Source organism: Urocitellus parryii, chromosome 2, assembly GCF_045843805.1.
Source record: "Urocitellus parryii isolate mUroPar1 chromosome 2, mUroPar1.hap1, whole genome shotgun sequence".
NCBI lineage: Eukaryota > Metazoa > Chordata > Mammalia > Rodentia > Sciuridae > Urocitellus > Urocitellus parryii.
In genome coordinates, this window is record NC_135532.1 from 226,405,285 (window position 1) to 226,423,371 (window position 18,087).

General features: G+C 54.7%; 1 protein-coding gene across 10 annotated transcripts in view; it reads left to right on the forward strand.

Moving 5' to 3' along the window:
• Dip2a (disco interacting protein 2 homolog A) overlaps positions 1-18,087 on the forward strand; it is a 97,649-nt gene that overhangs the window by 69,205 nt on the left and 10,357 nt on the right. For 9 of the 10 annotated variants that reach the window (XM_026379838.1, XM_026379842.1, XM_026379840.1 and 6 more), the window contains 11 exons: positions 1,135-1,274; positions 2,906-3,042; positions 3,503-3,583; positions 4,285-4,412; positions 6,427-6,541; positions 11,411-11,612; positions 12,441-12,550; positions 12,621-12,701; positions 13,740-13,863; positions 17,132-17,253; positions 17,378-17,489. In XM_026379838.1, the coding sequence (XP_026235623.1) occupies positions 1,135-1,274; positions 2,906-3,042; positions 3,503-3,583; positions 4,285-4,412; positions 6,427-6,541; positions 11,411-11,612; positions 12,441-12,550; positions 12,621-12,701; positions 13,740-13,863; positions 17,132-17,253; positions 17,378-17,489 (1,352 nt within the window). Of the gene's footprint in view, positions 1-1,134; positions 1,275-2,905; positions 3,043-3,502; positions 3,584-4,284; positions 4,417-6,426; positions 6,542-11,410; positions 11,613-12,440; positions 12,551-12,620; positions 12,702-13,739; positions 13,864-17,131; positions 17,254-17,377; positions 17,490-18,087 lie in introns of those variants that run through there. The other variant, XM_026379846.1, reaches the window with a different exon arrangement.

Sequence of the window (18,087 nt, forward strand, 5' to 3'; positions counted from 1 at the left end):
TTGTTCTGGGGTGACTTGTTTCTGTTGGTATATAAACACAGTGGAACATTGCTCAGCGTTAAAAGAATAAAATCATGGCACTTGCAGGTAAATGGGTGAGTTGGAGAGTATCAGGCTAAGTGAAGAAGCCAAACCCCCAAAACCCAAGGCCGAGTGTTTTCTTTGATATGAGGATGCTGACTCGTAATGGCGATGGGGGGGCATGGGAGGAACGGAGGGACTCTAGATTGGGCAAAGGGAACGGACGGGATGGGAGGGGGCGTGGGGGTAGGAAAGACGGTGGAGGGAGTCAGACATCCTTACCCCAAGTCCACGTATGAAGACACGAATGGTGTGAAAATACTCTGTGTACAACCAGAGACTTGGAAAATCGTGCTCTGGGTGTGCCATGTGAAGTGAACTGCATTCTGCCCTCATATATAACAAACTAGAATAAATAAATGATTAAAAAAAGAAAAAAGAAGTGCCTTTGCCCTTCACACTGGATCCCCTCGTTCCTTTGTTCTGGGAGACCTGTTTCTCTTGAGCTTGTCGTCTTTCCTCCCTGAGCAAGTGCTGTGCTGGGTTCCTCAGGTGGCTCTCAGTGGCTGGGGTCTCCTGGTGCTCCCGTGGGCAGGCTGTGGGCCGCTCTGCTCAGCCTCTGTGCTGTGTGGGGAGAGGGCGGCGGCTCTGCAGTATGCAGGTTCAGGCCACCTCGTGGCTCTTCTTGGCCCCCTCAAGCGCCCTCATGCATATGGCCTCAGCCTCTATGAGCGACTCCAGCAAGCATCCTGAGATCACCCACGAGGAAGCCGCGTCACCTTTTTTTTTTTTTAATTGTCAGTAGACCTTTATTTAATTAATCTATTTGCGTATTTATACGTGTTGCTGAGGATCGAACCCAGGGCCTCACACATGCTAGGCAAGCACTTTACCACTGAGCTACAGCCCCAGCCCCCTGAGACACCTTTATGTCCTCCCTGGGAGGTCACGGTGCCATTTCTCTGGGATGGAGGCGCATCAGGGCTCACTGTCCCAGGAGTTTTGAAACAGTGTGATGGTCCCTGGTACCGAGCAGCTGCTTTGCTGTGGTCTGGGGCTGCTGGCCAGGTGGGTGCCATCCCTGAGCCAGCCTGCTGATGCTCTTATTTCCAGGCCGCCTGACCTGGGGGGACCTCCTCCAAGGAAAGCTGTGCTGTCCATGCATGGCCTGAGCTACGGCGTGGTCAGAGTTGACACTGAGGAGAAGCTGTCTGTCCTCACTGTCCAGGACGTGGGCCAGGTGATGCCTGGAGGTAAGGCCACCAGAGCAGCCGCCTGCTACAGCCGACACAGGCTGCCTGGGTGGTGCTCTGGAAGCATGTCCACATCTAGGATGCTCAGAACTGCTTTCCATCTGTACAGTGCTTTTCGACCTCTCCCTCCCTTTCTGCTAAGTTGGGGGACGAGGTGAAACACAGCCGTGCTGGTGGCCAGTGAAGTTGACCTGTGGTCATGCTGTGGTGCTCAGTGCTGGCCCGAGCTTCATGCCTCCTGGCTTGGAGGAGGTTGCGCTGGCCAGTGACTTGCTGTCGAGATTCCCGAGGGGCACTTGTGAGAGGAGGCTGGTGAGGAGGTATCCCAGAAGTTCCTGTGGCTTCCAGAGAGGCCCACGTGCCCTCCCACAGAGTTGGCCTGTGGGCCAGAGGCCACGGGAATGTTGGGGTCACAGCCGTGGCAGTGCAGCAAGCAGGAAGGCGAGCAGCATGTCCAGGGAGCAGTCTCACTGAGGAAGCAGCGTAGAGCCTGGCCCTGGAGGCCCTCGGCGAGTCCCTGGCTCTGAGGTTGCCACCTCTGTGACAGCCTACTGGGGCCCAGAGGCAGCTATCTTGCTCTTTTGGTGATGTCTAGAGGCATCCAGTCACCCCTGTCCCCGTGCTGTCTGCCTGTGTCAGGTCACAGGACGTGCAGGCTACCTGGCATCCTGGCCTGGCTGCAGCCCTCCCTGCAGCCTGTCTGCACAGACTTGGGCTTCTCAGGTGCAGTGCTGGGAGCTCCAGTGGAGAGTCATGGACAACACCTGACCAGGGGTGAATGCACAGTGCCCCCAGGTGTGGTGTGCACATTCCCCTCCCAGGTGTGGTGTGCACAGTGCTCCCCTAAGTGTTGTGTGCACATCACCCCCTGCCACGTGTGAGTATGCACAGTGCCCCCCAGGTGTGAGTGCACATGCCCCCTCAAGTGTTGTGTGTATGGTGCTCTCCCAGGTGTTGTGTGCGCAGTACTCCCCTAGGCATTACTCTACTTTCTGGGCCCCTCTGTGGGCCCTGGCTGTGCCCCTGTGTGTGGACCGGCCAACGTGAACAGTCCCAGTGACTCTTGTTCTGGCAGTTCCGTGGCCTCCCACTGTGTGGCCCCCACAGTGTCCGTGTCCACTGTCGTATGAAGTGGCTTGTGGCAATGTGTGTCTCTGTGCATGTCTGAGCCTGTTGCCTTGGAGCTGCACCCCAGGCTGGTGATCCACACAGGCACCTCCTGCACTGTGGCTGTGCCTCCAGCTTCTGTCACCCGAGAGGCCAGTCCTATTGACAGGGCTTATTATATTAGCGACCTGCTGTGCTCTGAAGTCACCTCACACTGCCCTTCCTCTGCCTTCTGTTTTTGTGGCACAGGGAACACAGCCCAGGGCCTCAGGCATGCTCGGCAGGCACTCACCGCAGACCTCATCCTGGCCCTCTACTGCCTGTAACTAGTGTCATGTGACATGGGAAGACTTAATAACTAGGTGGAGTGTGTCTGTACACATTTATGTCATAAGTCTTACAAGAACTTGTGGTTTCTGTCATGTTTCCGTAACTTCAAATATGGCAGCAGCAAGTAGGGCTTTGAGGGTGATCCGCTTACATAAACTCTTTACTCATGGCCTTGAATGTCTTTCTCTTTTTAGCTAGTGTGTGTGTTGTGAAGGTTGAAGGTACCCCGTATCTTTGCAAGACTGATGAAGTTGGAGAGATCTGTGTTAGTTCCAGTGCAACTGGAACAGCATACTACGGATTACCTGGAATCACAAAAAGTGTGTTTGAGGTTTGTGCCTTTTCCTGGTCTTTGTGCTGAAGTCAAGACCCCACTGGTGTTGATGGGGCCCTGGGTGCAGGGTACCGGAGGCTGCGATTGCTGCTGTAGGTGCACTCTACCTTGAACAGGGGAGGCTGGGACAGCCTGGCCAGCAGGAAGGCCTAGAGAGGCCTCTGCTGAGTTTGCCTCTTTACGACACTCATTGCTCATACTAAGTCTGGTGAGGCCAGCCAGGTATAGCCAGGCACCGGGCAGACGTAGACGTGAGGGCCGCCTGAGCCCTGCTTCAGGAACCGTTCAGGCAAGGGAGGAGTCCGACCCATAAAACAGGGCAGGAGGCCAGGGACCTTGGGAGTCCAAGCCACAGCCTTGCGGTCTCTCACTCCACTTTCACAGCTCTGTGTTATGGAGGGTGGGGGGGTCTCACCTGCCCACCAGTCTACAGCCTGATGTCTCCTGCTCTGTACAGACTGTCCCTGTCACAGTAGGAGGAGCCCCTGTCTCTGAGAGGCCTTTCACCAGGACAGGCCTGCTGGGCTTCATTGGGCCTGTGAGTATGTCCTCTTGAACCAGGATGGCAGTTGGGGTGGGCCAGGTGGGGGCAAGGGACACTTCACCTGAGTTCTGTGTGCCCCAGTTGGTCATGCTGACCGTGCCTACATGTGGCGTTATCTGTGTGCAGGGCTGTCCACGCCCCTGTGAGACCAACCTGCAGACCATACGCAGCCTGGGGGTGGCTGGAGGTGGGCCAGGGCGCCAGGTGCATGGGCGCGATGCTGCTCTTTACCACTTTGGGTGTCTGAAGTATTTAGATTTGCTTTGACGTCTGACCCCACAGTTCTCAGCAGGGTGTGGACCCACTCCCGCTCCCAGGAGACATGAAGGTGTTGTTGCTTGGGGAGGGGAGTGCCACTGTCAGCTGGTGGGTCTCTAGAGGCCGGCGTGCTGCTCGGCCTGCGCCTTGTGGGGCCCAGTGCCTGTGGCAGGATGGTCAGCCCAGGGTATCAGGTGCCACGCTCAGCCAGTGGCTTCCAGTGTCCTTTGCGGGGTTTCACCCACGACCTGAAGCCCTCGGAGCCTGGCTTACCCCCAGGCCGCCACACCTCCCAGCAGCTTCCCTCACCCGTCGCCCTCACCTGTAGCCCTCACCTACAGCCATTGCTTGCCTTAGTTCCTGAGGGTGCTGCAGCGCTCTGCACCCTATGTTGAGAGGCACTGGGTTTAGGTGGGGCTGACCACACCCCTCCCTAGGACAACCTGGTCTTCGTCGTGGGCAAGCTCGACGGGCTGATGGTCGTGGGAGTCCGCCGACACAACGCAGATGACGTCGTGGCCACCGCTCTGGCCGTGGAGCCCATGAAGTTTGTCTACAGAGGCAGGTGATGCGCTGCAGACCCTGCACTGTGGGTTTCAGATCCCCTCCAGTTAACGTTTGGGAAGTCAGTGCAGTGGAAAGAAAGCCAGTAAATCTAGGTTTGTAAAACCTAAGAATTTCTGTATATCAGAAAAACATCACAAAGGAAAAGAGAAGTTTGCAACAGCGATACCAGAGTTAATGTCTGCACTACCCAAGGAGTTTGTTCACTTCCTTAAGAGAGCCAGGTAGGCATATCATGGGGCAGAGGGCAAGGGTCAGCCAGCCCTGGGCAGGTGAGGAGACAGACCAAGTTCAGCCTCCTCCAACCTTAGAAACGCCGACGAAAACAGAGCAGCCCACAGTTGACTCTTGTGCAGTGAGACGGGACAGGCGCAGTGCCGTTGCTGCCAGGTGACGGTCTGCCTAGCTTCTCTGCATGTGGTGAGGGAGGAACTTAGTGGGTCTTGCTGCGTCTAAGCAGACAGCTGCGTCTCTGGGAGGGGGTTTCCTCCAGCTCCTCCTTGTCCTGGAGGAGCCCTTGTCCTCAGGGTCTGCTCAGCTGGCCCCCACTCCAGGTTTTATTCTTCCCAGAGGAATACCTCTGGCTACTCAGACAAGGTCCCTGTGAGCCAGGCCAAGCCCTGCCGTTGTACCTGAAAGGAGTCGTCAGGGGATTCTGTCAGATGAACCGCTGGCCCTTCCCCTAGGTCGGGTCTAGAGAAGCCCCCCACTCAGAAAGGCCCTCAGGCAGGCTGTGTGGGCCCATGTCTGTAGGGAAGGACAGCCCCAGCCTGGGTGCAAGTGCCTTGCCAACAGCCTGCCCCTCGTGGGGACCCTGTGGGTGCAGGTGTGTGGGAGGATGGCATCAGGGTAGCCTCACCTGCTTCTCGGGTGAGCTGGGGAGGCTGCCTCCTCCTGTGCAGCGGCCACCTGAAGTGACATCGTGATGCCAGCCAGGTGGTCGGCAGGGGCAGGGAGGCTGTTGGCCCCCAGGGGGCTGAGGAGTACAGGGTCCTAAAGCGAAGCCATAGCCAGTGGCCTGTGTGTGCTCTTGGAAAAAGACACAGTAGATGGATGAGGACAGCTGGGCAGGGAGGGACACCTGGCAAGCCAGGTAAGGCGCTGCTCAGAGTGCAGAGAGAAAGCTCAAAGGCTGCAGGGGTGAGGAGAGGAGGAGGGCTTGGGGTGGTGGCTGTGGGCAGGGGTGCTGGAGGGCAGGGCAGGCGGGGCAGGCAGGAGGCGCACCCTACATGCGCCGGTACAGGGGCTGCTGTGCCAGGAAGCCAGGCAGACACCTCAGGCAGCACAGGGACCAGCACGGGAGCCTCAGCGATTTTACCACAAAACAAGGCGTATCGAGAACACTGTGAGACAAGGCACTAAGAGAAGTGCATTAGGATGTGCTACGGAGAGGCCAGTGAGGGACATACTGGGCCAGGTCTCAGATAGAAGCACCGCGGGGGGTGTCAGGTGTCTGGGTTGGTGTGTGTGGTGCATGTCAGGTGTGTGGGTTGTGTGTGTGGTGCATGTGTGTTTGCTGTGGTGTGTATGGAGGATGTGGTGGTGTGCAAGGGATCTGTGCAGAGTGTGTGTGCTGCTAAAGGACAGAACGAGAACGGGTGCCGTAAAAGCTCAGAAGGGACTGCTGCCCCGAGCAGGAGGGGTCTGGTGGGAGACCTGCTTCTCACTGCCCTGGGAAAAGGTAGGAGGGAAGGGCAGCAGGGGAGGAGATGGTGAGATCGCTGAGGCCAGACGTTGGGCAGGCCCACGCTTGTCCGTCCCAGCGAGTCAACAGGTGAGCTGGTGCAGAGCGGAGCGCCTGGGGTTGAGGGCTGCACGAGCTTCTGACCAGGACCTGCACCAGCCAGTGAGGCACCCACATCAGTGCTCTGTGCCGAGGGCTCTCCTGTCATATGCTGGGCCTCTCCCCTGCCCCAAGGAGGCTAGAATGGGTCACTGTGCATTTGCTGACTGTGGTGAGGGCAAAGCACTTGTGTCCTCTGCTGTGTGGTCACTCTTGCCTGGTCCTCCCTCAGGATTGCTGTGTTCTCTGTGACTGTGCTGCATGATGACCGGATTGTCCTGGTGGCTGAGCAGCGGCCCGACGCCTCTGAGGAGGACAGCTTCCAGTGGATGAGCCGCGTGCTGCAGGTGGGTCCTTGGGAAGGGGACCCCAAGGCACTGGGGTGTGTGCATGCCACGGAGGTTGCAGGACCCCACACTGCAGTGTCATTTCCCACTTTGACGTCTTTGCAGTACAGTATTCCACGGGTAGCAGGCGTAGACACCTGTGTGATGGCCCACGTTCCCCTCCCTGGAGGCTGGGTCTTTGCTTCCGTATGAATTTTAGGATTTTCTTTCTAGTTCTGTGAAGAATATTATACAACATTAACATTTTGGTGGGAATTGCATCAAATCTATAGGTTTCTTTTGGCAATATGGCCATTTTAATGGTATTTATTAGGCCTGTTTGTGACCATGGAACATCTTTCATCTTATGTTCTCTTCTTCTATTTCTTTTTCCTTGTAGAGATCTTTCACCTACTTGGTTAGATTTATTCCTAGGTTTTTGTTTAGTGTTTTTTTTTTTTTTTTTTTTGAGGCTATTGTGAATAGAATTATTTTCCTGATTTGTTTCTCATGAGTTTATTATTGGTATACAGGAAAGTTGTTGATTTTTTTTTGTGTGTGTGTGTGTATGTTGGTTTTGTATCCTGCTACTTTGATGAATTTGTTAGCTCTAGAATCCTTTGATGGAGTCTTCAGGGTCTTCTGGGCATATGATAATATCTGCAAATAGGGATGATTTAACTTCCTCCTTTCTTATTTATCCCTTTCCTTTCTTTCTTCTCCCTAATTGCTCTGGCTAAAATTTTAACTACTGTAATGAAGAGGAATGGTGAGAGCAGACATCCTTATTTCATTCCTGATTTAAAGGAAATGCGTTCAGTCTTTCCTCATTGGTGTAATGTTGGCTGTGGGGTTGTTACATGTAGCCTTTATTATGTTGAGGTAGGTTCTTTCTATCCTTGGTTTCTGTAAGGTTTTTCTCTTGAAGGATGTTGAATTTTGTCAAAGGTTCTTTCTGCATCTGTTAAGATGATTACATGATTTTTGTCCTAACCCTAACCCCAAATAGATAAGACCAGAAAAGAACCTTTCTACTGTGCGTTATAGTTAAAATGCCAAAAACGTATATCAAAGAAAAAAATTTAAAACTGTAAGAGAGAAAGTCGAAACCCGAGAGCCCAGAGGGGCATGCATGGCATATCTCAAGCTCTGAAAAAAATGACTGCCCATCTAGACTGCTCTACACAGCAACAATATCCTTCAGAACCAAGGAAGAATCACAGACTGTCACCACCAAGCAGCACTGCAGAAGGTGCCAGAAAGGATTCTAAAAATAGACGAGGAGGATAAAAATAACCGGAAGGGCATGGGGAAAAATAAATCTTGTAAGAGTAGAGAAGCAAGTGAAATGAAGAGCAAATTAAATTTCAGAAAGGGAACAAAATGACAAGAAGTAATACACAGCGCTCTAGAAAAACACTGACGTATATGATCTTTAACCTTCTAGTTACAGGTCGCACACTGGTCACTGATATTGGCCAGCTCAAGTTGTTGATATTGTGTGCATGTACTAACATATCAACAAGTCACACCATTAGGTACAACTATAATGTGCCCATAAAATATGGAAAAATACACTAAAAAAGACATACAGTGGGAGACTGGATTTAAAAACCTATCTCGAGGGCTGGGGTGGGCTCAGTGGTAAAGCGCTTGCCTAGCACACGTGAGGCACTGGGTTCAATCCTCAGCACCACAGACAAAAATAAATAAAATAAAGTTATTATGTCCATCTACAACTAAAAATATTTAAAAACAAACAAACAAAAAAACCTGTCTCTGCTCTGTGTTGTCTACAAGAAGCCCACCTGTGGGTAAGACGTCCGCAGACTGGAAGCGAAAGAAGGGAAAACAATATCCCCTGTGAATGGAATCTCAAAGCCAGTGGGAGGAGAGAGAGGATACTACTGGCGACAAAGGAGCCGTCCAAGAAGATGCAGCTGCGTCTTGTGTGTTCAGTGACCCAGTTTCATGGAGTGATGCTACTCAACATAAGGGGCAGGTAGAACCCAATACAGCACCAATGGCTGACACCAGTGTGCCATCCTCACTAATGGAGGGGCCTTTCTGATGGAAATCAACGCCCTGCAGGATCAGTACTCGTCATCACATGGACTTGGAGACACCTACAGACTACTTCATCCAACAAAAAGTGGACACTTCCTTTTAGTTGCCGAGAGAACTTCCTCCAAAATAGATCATCTATCAGACCACAAAGCAAATCTTAGCAAATGCAAGGAAAAAGATAAAATAAAAACAACCCCTGAAATAATTGCTTCTATCTTATTGGACCATAAAGAAATGAATTAGAAATTAGCAACAAGAAAAATGATACAATCTGTAAAACACATGGAGCTTGAGTAACATACATCTGAATGATGGCCACGTGGAGAATGTCTGTCTGGTTCTCAAGGCTCAGAAAGTTTCCTGAATCTTAGGTTAGGTCTCTTCGAGTTGCTCTAGAGTTCTTGTACATTTGGGGAATGAGGGGGATGCTCAATCACTGAGCCACATCCCCAGGCCTTTTTATTTTTTATTTAGAGATGGTCTCACTAAGTTACTTAGAGCCTTGCTAAGTTGCTGATGCTGGCCTTGAACTTGTGATCCTTCTGCCTCAGCCTCCTGAGTTGCTGGGATCACAGGCGTGTGCCACCGTGCCTGTGGCTACAGTTCTTGTACATTCTACAGAGTTTCTAATTTTTCTTTTTTGCTGTCTCTGTTATCAAGTTGTTTTCTACACCTGAAATTCCATCTTTTGCTTGATCTAGTTTATTGGTGAGACTTTTAACTGTTTTTTTTTTCTTTCATTTTCTTTTGTAGTTCTCCATGGACAGAATGCCTTTATTTTATTTGTTTATATGGTGCTGGGAATCAATGCTCTGCCATGAGCTACAGACCCAGTCCTTAACTGGGTTTTTATTTGATTATTTGAGCATTCATTTCCAGGGTTCGAGTTTGGCTCCTTTTCATAGTCTCTCTATTGAAATGCTCTTTCGTACCTATTTTGTTTCCCTTTGTGCATTCCTTAGGTATTTTCATTCGTTGCTTCAGCAGTTGACTTTGCAGCATTTCTTGTTTGGCACCCAGGGTTGTTCCTGGAGGCATCCAGTGCCTTGTTTTCTCAGGCCTCCTGTGTTTCTGTGTGGAGCTGTGCACATCTGCTGGGGTGGGTTTCTCCTCCACCTTAAAGTGAGGGCCTTTGTAGTGAGCTGTGCCCTGTGCCGTGTCCTGCCTGGGTTGTTTCTGTGTCCATGCACCCCTACTCAGTTCACAGTACTGGGACACACCCTGCCTGCCAGGAGGGGGTGGCCAGCTGCAGGAGGTGGCCACCTGGGAATGATAGCATGCTGGGGGGCCACAAACACTAATCAGAGATGTGCACTGCAGCTCCCCTAGTCCAAAGGGTGACGGGGCAGTAATGCCCTACAATAGGCTGGGAAAATCAGTAGAGAAAGTAAAATTAATATTGAACTAGGGACAGAAAGAATCAGCAGCAGAAAAAGGGAAGCAGAAGGGGAGGGAGAGAAAAGCAGCAGCAAGGAGAGAAGGTTAAGGAGAGAAGGCAGAAGAATAGAGCCGGGATTCCATCGACACCCCACAGCATCCAGAGGAGCACACGGAGCTGGTCAAGGTGTCAAATAGGCAGGGAAGCTGCAGCCGCAGTGCAGACGGTATTGCCAGTTTGTCAGCTTTCTGACCCTGTGACGGAAGACCTGACCACTTAGAGGAGGGAAGGTTTATTTTGGCTCAAAGTTTCAGAGGTTTGGTCCATGGGCAGCTGGCCCCAAAACAGACACAGCACGGCAGAAGGGTGTGGCAGAGGAGAGCTGTTGGCTCATGGCAGCCAGGAAGGGTGCCAGGCCGGAGACAGGGCTGGAGCCAGGTGCTGTCCCCAAGACCATGCTCCTGCGGCCATACCACCTGCGTGTGGTTTTCCCCACCTCCCAGTAAATCCAAGTCTTTAATGCGTCAAGTGGACGAGCCGCTGGTGTGGTCCCAGCCCTCATGGCTAGTGTTTCCCTGGGAACACTGGGGCATCGCCCAGTACATGAGCTCTTGAGGGATGTTCCAGATCCAAACCGTAACATCAGTGAAAGCCTAAAAAAATCTAATATTGAAGCATCTACAGCTACTCCTTGCTGAGGTATTCAAAATGGAGAGATTTCTTTTTATTGGTACAGGGATTAAACCTAGGGGTGCTTAAACACTGAGCCACATCCCCAGCCCTTTTTTATATTTTAGTTAGAGAAAGGGTCTCGCTAAACTGCTTAGAGCCTTGCTATGTTGCTGAGGCTGGCTTTGAACTTGAGAACCTCCTGCCTCATCCTCCCCAGCTGCTGGGATTACAGATGTACAGTGCCATGCCCAGCAAGACAGAGAGGTTTCTTACTGGGCCTTCCAGCTTTGGATTCCATCAGATACCTGGAGGTCTAGTATGTGTCCACCCTTGGCTGTGTGATCCGAGTGTCTCTGGGTCCGACCTGTCTCTGGGTGTGACCACACCAGCCATTTCTGCTGGGCTGAGGAGCTCTAGGTTCAGTTTTCACCACACTCAGCCTTAGGCTTTAAAAACTGCCCAGAATTCAGGTACCTGCTCCATCCATTGACCTTGGCCTGCCCACCTCTGGTGTAAGCCTGGGTACCTCCGCCCTTTCCAGGTGCCTAAAAGCCCTCAGGAGGGTCTGAGGGACAGGTCTGATTGTCTGTCCTGGTTTGAGGTGCTTCTAGGCTATCAGCTGCTCCCCCCTTTTCTGAGTGGCCAGGGGCTCTGAGCGTTCCATGAGGAATCCTGGTGCTGCAGCCCTGGGCCTTGGTTTCCTGTCCAGTGTGGTGTCCCCTGGGCTTCTCCGCCTGGCTGGAGCCCATGCTCAGTGGGCCCTTCCCTTCCAGGCCATCGACAGCATCCACCAGGTGGGCGTGTACTGTCTGGCGCTGGTCCCTGCTAACACCCTGCCCAAGGCTCCCCTCGGGGGGATCCACATCTCCGAAACCAGACAGCGCTTCTTGGGAGGAACCCTGCACCCCTGCAACGTGCTGATGTGCCCTCACACCTGCGTGACCAACCTTCCCAGACCCCGTCAGAAGCAGCCAGGTCAGCCTGCCCAGCAGCCCCATTGTGACTGGGGCCAGCCCTGAAGACCCTGCAGTGGTAGCTGCCACTCCCTGGGGCTGGGCCCAAGGGCCAGAGCAGCATTTGCCAGTTGCTTAGCACCCTGCCTGCTGGCACTGGCCAAAGTTGAGGAACTGTAGCCATTTCACCTGTGAGGATAATGGCAGATCCAAGGCCCCCACCTGAGCTTCGGATGGCTAGGAGGTGGCTCCCTAGGGACAGAGGTGAGGCCCAGAAACAGGCCTGGGCCTTGGGATCTGAGGAGCCTCTTGGCCACCATCATGCCCTGCTACCTGCCCCCAGCTACCTGCCCCCAGGCTGCCTTCCACAGCCCTGTACCTGTTACAGTGGCCGGCTTCATAGGACCTTAGGGGTCTCTCAATGGCCAGTTGCCCATGCCTGACCTTACAGCTGGCTTAGCTGTTCATGTGATTTGTCATTGCCTTGGTCATGTAGACTTTGAGTGCAAGCCAACTTCCTGGATCACATAGAATGTCACTACATGAATACATGTCACCAGGAAGACTTAGTGTTCAGATTGACACAGAAATGCAGTAAAATGATAAAACATGTTAAGAATTTGGCTGAGGTCAGAGATGTCATATTCTCAGTTTCTCATTGTGCTTTAGTTTATATTTTTGAGTGATTCTGTCAATCAGCATAAACCCTTAGCTGGTTTTACAAACACTTGTGTTTTAGAGAAGACTCAAGTCGAATTCAGGTGTGTTTCAGAATAACAAGTGTGAGGGAATTTAGGCTCAGGGTGAGCCTGATTCCCAGCCCCAGCTTCTCCCTGGGAACCACTTCTAGAGGTTGGACCTGCATCCATGATTGTGGGGAACCTGGTGGCTGGCAAGAGAATCGCACAGGCCTCAGGGAGGGAGCTGGCCCACCTGGAGGACAGCGACCAGGCGCGCAAGGTAACGGTGGCTTTGGAGGGGGCCCGAGGCCAGGAGGTCTTGCAGGCGCTGAGCCGGGCCCTCTGTGCAGTTCCTGTTCCTGGCTGACGTGCTTCAGTGGCGAGCGCATACCACTCCTGACCACCCGCTGTTTGTGCTGCTGAACGCCAAGGTGAGGCAGGCCACCACATCTGTAACATAGTGGGCCTAAGGCTTTGCTCCCTGCTCCTTTGCTTATGAAACCTCATTTCCATGCAGTTCATACAGTAGTTTCTTGTATTAAACAAGGAACATTCTCATTAACTTTTGTGTGTGTGTGTGTGTGTGTGTGTGGGTGTGTGGTGCTGGGGACTGGACCCAGGGCCTTGTGCACGTGAGGCAAGCAACTCACAGATGTGTTGATCCCACGTAATCGTGGGCAGGACACTTTGAGTGACTCTCCCTGCTAGATACGCGTCCTGCAGGAGAGAAGCTATCTCTCCTGGCCGTTTTACCTCTGAGTTCTAAAGTCTGCAGACAGCGTGGTTAAGTGTTGGCAGGGTACAGCCATGTGTGGTGAGAACCTAGAGACCAGAGAGGGGGAGTGGAAGTGCTGGGCAGGCTGCAGGCAGGCCCGGGGCTGGCGGCAAGTGGGCTGAGGTTGGGAGGCCAAGGAGTGGGGACTGGCCTGGGGTTCTGGCCTTCATCCCAAGGGTGCACTGGGGTGCCCCGATAGGGTGGAGCAGCTGGGTGCACTCGTGGTCACAGTGGCTGCTCTGGACTGTAGAAGGGTGACTTTGGGGGCTGGGCACATAACAGCAGTGTGGAGCAGGGAGCAGGTGCCTGGGCGAGTGTGATGTGTGACTGGGGGCATGTGTGTGAAGAGTGGACCCTGGGCTGCTGACCGAGGTCTTGGGTGGTGCTCTCAAGGGATGAGGAAGCCATGGGGCGGGGGCGAGTACCGGTGCTGATTAAGCATCCATGTTCTTTTTGGCCTGTTTCTCCGTAAAGCATCAGGTCCCCAGGGACATGCTGCCCTGGAACCCAGGAACCTCTGGTGGTGCAGGTAGAGGCTGTGGCCCTAGGTGGACCTAGGCTTTGGGGGCTTCACTCTCACGGGGCCACTCGAGGTGCCTGGCCCCACATTGTAGATAACGGGCACATCTGGTGTCCTGGGTAGTGCCTGTGTGTTTGCACACCAGCATAGTGACACCCCTGATTGCCTTCCTAGGGCACGGTCACCAGTACTGCCACCTGTGTCCAGTTGCACAAGAGGGCTGAGAGGGTGGCTGCTGCTCTGCTGGAGAAGGGCAGGCTGGACGCTGGGGACCACGTGGCTTTGGTCTACCCCCCAGGTAGGTGCACACTTCCGACCATCCCTCCCAGCCTGCCTAAAGCCCCTCTGCCCCACACATGGCCATCCCAGGCTCAGACCCCTCCAAGAGCCTCTTGTGGTTGGATGGGACCTCTGACCTGGTGGCTCCAGCTGGCAGGGTGGCAGGTGCTCAGCTCACTTGTGCCTCTCAGTCCAGAACGAGACTGTACCCACTCTCAGAGCCCAGATTCTGATTATTTAGAACAAAAACAGAGATCTGGAGAGGCCTATGATAGAGTCCCCTGAGATAACCTTCCTCTAGCGCAGGCTAGGGCTGCAGGGTCCCACCCATCTGCTGAGGTCTCTTTCCTCCCCAAGACCCTGGTTGTTCAGGATGGGAATGCCCTATGGTGGCTCATTGGATTTATCTACTGAACAATGTGGACACTGCCTGTGTCCCTGCCCACCTCACCCCTACCCAACCCGTGGCACCGAGCCCCTGCTTCCTGGTGTCCTGTGTGGTCACTGCCATGTGTCCCTGCCCACCTTAGTACTGCCCAGCCCGTGGCACTGAGCCCCTGCTTCCTGGTGTCCTGTGTGGTCACTGCCATGTGTCCCTGCCCACCTTAGTACTGCCCAGCCCGTGGCACTGAGCCCCTGCTTCCTGGTGTCCTGTGTGGTCACTGCCATGTGTCCCTGCCCACCTTAGTACTGCCCAGCCCGTGGCACTGAGCCCCTGCTTCCTGGTGTCCTGTGTGGTCACTGCCCTCGTCCCAGCCTTCGTCCCTGCCCACTCGCCCCTGCGCAGCCCACAGCATGCTGTGTTGCTCTCTTCATCTGGATGTGGAACATGGCCTGTGGGTGGTAGTAGTTGGGGTGAGGATGATGACTGAGGCCTGCAGTTGGCCCTGCTGTGGGTGTCCCTGCTGTTCTTCCTGTTGCCTGTTTGGGCCTTTGTTTGAGCCGACATTGGAGACAAGGGCCGTGTAAGCTAGGACACCACTCTGGCTACTTTGCTGCATCTCAGCCCCATGTTTTAATGAAAAAAAAAAAAGAAAGCTCCTGGTTTTTAATTTGCCTTGAAAGCCTGCCTGGGAGAGAGAGTGGTCTCGGGAAGAGCCGGTGTGCTGTGTGTCCCCTCTGTCTGGAGGTGGTGAGCTGGTGTGCTGTGTGTCCCCTCTGTCTGGAGGTGGTGAGCTGGTGTGCTGTCTGTCCCCTCTGTCTGGAGGTGGTGAGCTGGTGTGCCATGTGTCCCCTCTGTCTGGAGGTGGTGAGCTGGTGTGCCATGTGTCCCCTCTGTCTGGAGGTGGTGAGCTGGTGTGCCGTGTGTCCCCTCTGTCTGGAGGTGGTGAGCTGGTGTGCCGTGTGTCCCCTCTGTCTGGAGGTGGTGAGCTGGTGTGCCGTGTGTCCCCTCTGCCTGGAGGTGGTGAGCTGGTGTGCCGTGTGTCCCCTCTGTCTGGAGGTGGTGAGCTGGTGTGCCATGTGTCCCCTCTGTCTGGAGGTGGTGAGCTGGTGTGCCGTGTGTCCCCTCTGCCTGGAGGTGGTGAGCTGGTGTGCCGTGTGTCTCCTCTGTCTGGAGGTGGTGAGCTGGTGTGCCGTGTGTCCCCTCTGTCTGGAGGTGGTGAGCTGGTGTGCCGTGTGTCTCCTCTGTCTGGAGGTGGTGAGCTGGTGTGCCATGTGTCCCCTCTGTCTGGAGGTGGTGAGCTGGTGTGCCGTCTGTCCCCTCTGTCTGGAGGTGGTGAGCTGGTGTGCCGTGTGTCCCCTCTGTCTGGAGGTGGTGAGCTGGTGTGCCATGTGTCCCCTCTGTCTGGAGGTGGTGAGCTGGTGTGCCCTCTGTCCCCTCTGACTGGAGGTGGTGAGCTGGTGTGCCATGTGTCCCCTCTGTCTGGAGGTGGTGAGCTGGTGTCCTGTCTGTCCCCTGTCTGGAGGTGGTGAGCTGGTGTGCCATGTGTCCCCTCTGTCTGGAGGTGGTGAGCTGGTGTCCCCTCTGTCCTCTGTCTGGAGGTGGTGAGCTGGTGTGCCGTGTGTCCCCTCTGTCTGGAGGTGGTGAGCTGGTGTGCCGTGTGTCCCCTCTGCCTGGAGGTGGTGAGCTGGTATGCTGTCTGTCCCCTCTGACTGGAGGTGGTGAGCTGGTGTGCTGTCTGTCCCCTGTCTGGAGGTGGTGAGCTGGTGTGCTGTCTGTCCCCTCTGTCTGGAGGTGGTGAGCTGGTGTGCCGTGTGTCCCCTCTGTCTGGAGGTGGTGAGCTGGTGTGCCGTGTGTCCCCTCTGTCTGGAGGTGGCGAGCTGGTGTGCTGTCTATCTCTGGGCTGGCGAGACAAGTCCACATTTTGCACCCTGTTCTCAATGGCTCAGTGCCATTCAGGAGTGCAGAAGTGGGGTGTAGGGACAGAGTTCCTGCCTTGTGTTTGGGAGTGCAGATGCTTGGCAGGCAGCCCAAGTTCCTGGGCTGCAGGAAGGTGACCTCTGGCCAAGTACTTCTCCTCTGAGGCCTCCACGCGGAGTGCTCTCCTTTATTCTGCTGCCTTGTGCTGAGCTGCTGCCGTGGTCCACTTGAGTTACTAAGGGCCCTGGCAACTGTCAACTGGTAACACCCTCCCTGGCTGGACAGCCTAGGTCATTGTCCGTCTCACGTCCAAGATTGCATGTGCATGTTGCATATTCATTTGACTCTAAGAACGAGTGTCTGTAGCCTGAGGGTGCTGTGGAGTTGTCTCTGATTCCAGGCTGGCAGGACTTGGTGCTCTGGGCGCAGGGGAACCAGGGCAGGGAATGAGATCTGTCAGACTAACTCTGGAAGATAGGCGTTAAGCATGGCACAGGTTCCCACAAGCCTTAATTATAGGGAATTTTAAACCTCTAGAGAAGTCGAGAGAGTGGTGGTTGGAACCTCTGGCCTAGTTTGGGTGAGAAGCAGGCAGCCCAGGGCCCGCACCAGTGCCCAGGGCCCAGGAGTCTTGGCATTCGGGTACGGCCCCTCCTGGTTTGGTCTGTGGAAACCCTGTTACACTGGTGTGTCTCAGCCTCCTCTGAGGGTCAGTGTGTGCAGGCCCTCAGTCCTTCTGCTTCTGGGTCCCTCCTAGGCCACTACCTAGGCTCCTGTGCACCCCCAGTGCACCCTGTAGTGTGGCCCCTCCCACTGCCCGGCCCTCAGGGCGAGGGGGCTGACCTGACCACCCTGGGCTACCTCTGTGCCCTTCCATCAGTGCTGGCCTCTGTAAATGCTGTGGCCAGACCTCGAGAAAATTTTCGCAGGGCCTGGCTATGGATACCATGCTCTGGGCCCTCCTGACATCTGCTCATCTTCTCAGGGGTGGACCTCATCGCCGCCTTCTATGGTTGCCTGTACTGTGGCTGTGTGCCTGTTACTGTGCGGCCCCCACACCCCCAGAACCTCGGCACCACGCTGCCCACCGTCAAAATGATTGTGGAGGTGCGTGCTGGGAGGGATACCACAGGCTCGGCTCTCCAGCTCACAGCCTCCTACTGTGGGCAGGGCTGGGTGGGATGCCACAGGCCAAGCTCACCAGTTCACAGCCTCCTCCCTCCTGGTGCAGGTCAGCAAGTCTGCGTGCGTGCTCACCACACAGGCCATCACACGGCTGCTCAAGTCGAAGGAGGCAGCTGCTGCTGTGGACATCAAGACCTGGCCAACCATCCTGGACACTGGTACGCGTCCTCAGCAGATGGCTCGTGGACAGACTCCTCTTTGTAGGGTTTCTTCTCCTTTTCATAGGGATCACACTCTTGCCATCCAAAATTAAGTGGTAGGGTGAATGACCAGCTGAAATGGGAGTGGCCCGTGCGGGGCATGTGACCTCCTGTGGAGTGTGCAGCCTGTGAGACCGCAGGACCCTGTCCCAGGTGTGAACTCCCCTTCCCAGGCCCACGTGCTGGGGTCTGTACCCTGCTGCCCCGGCTACCCCTGCTGCCTGCACAGCAGGTTGGCACCGTCTGAGCCTTCCACCAGCCCCTTGAGGGCATTTCCCACTGTGTACCCTGACTCCTTCTGTCCCCATCACTGGAAAGATGCATGGCCGGGAAAGGGCTGGACCCCTCTGCCTGGGCAGCTGGTTCGGCTTGGTGAAGCGTGTCTCAGCCTAAGGTGAGACACCCAGCCCAGCAGCACCCCACAGCTCTGCAGTCACTGAGTACAAGCCAGGAGAGGGCCCTCCCTCCCCACTGCAGCCCGTGCCCTCCATGATGCCACCAGAGCTGAAGCCAGGGACTGTGTAGTCTGTGGCTGCCACCTGGCACCATGAGGGAC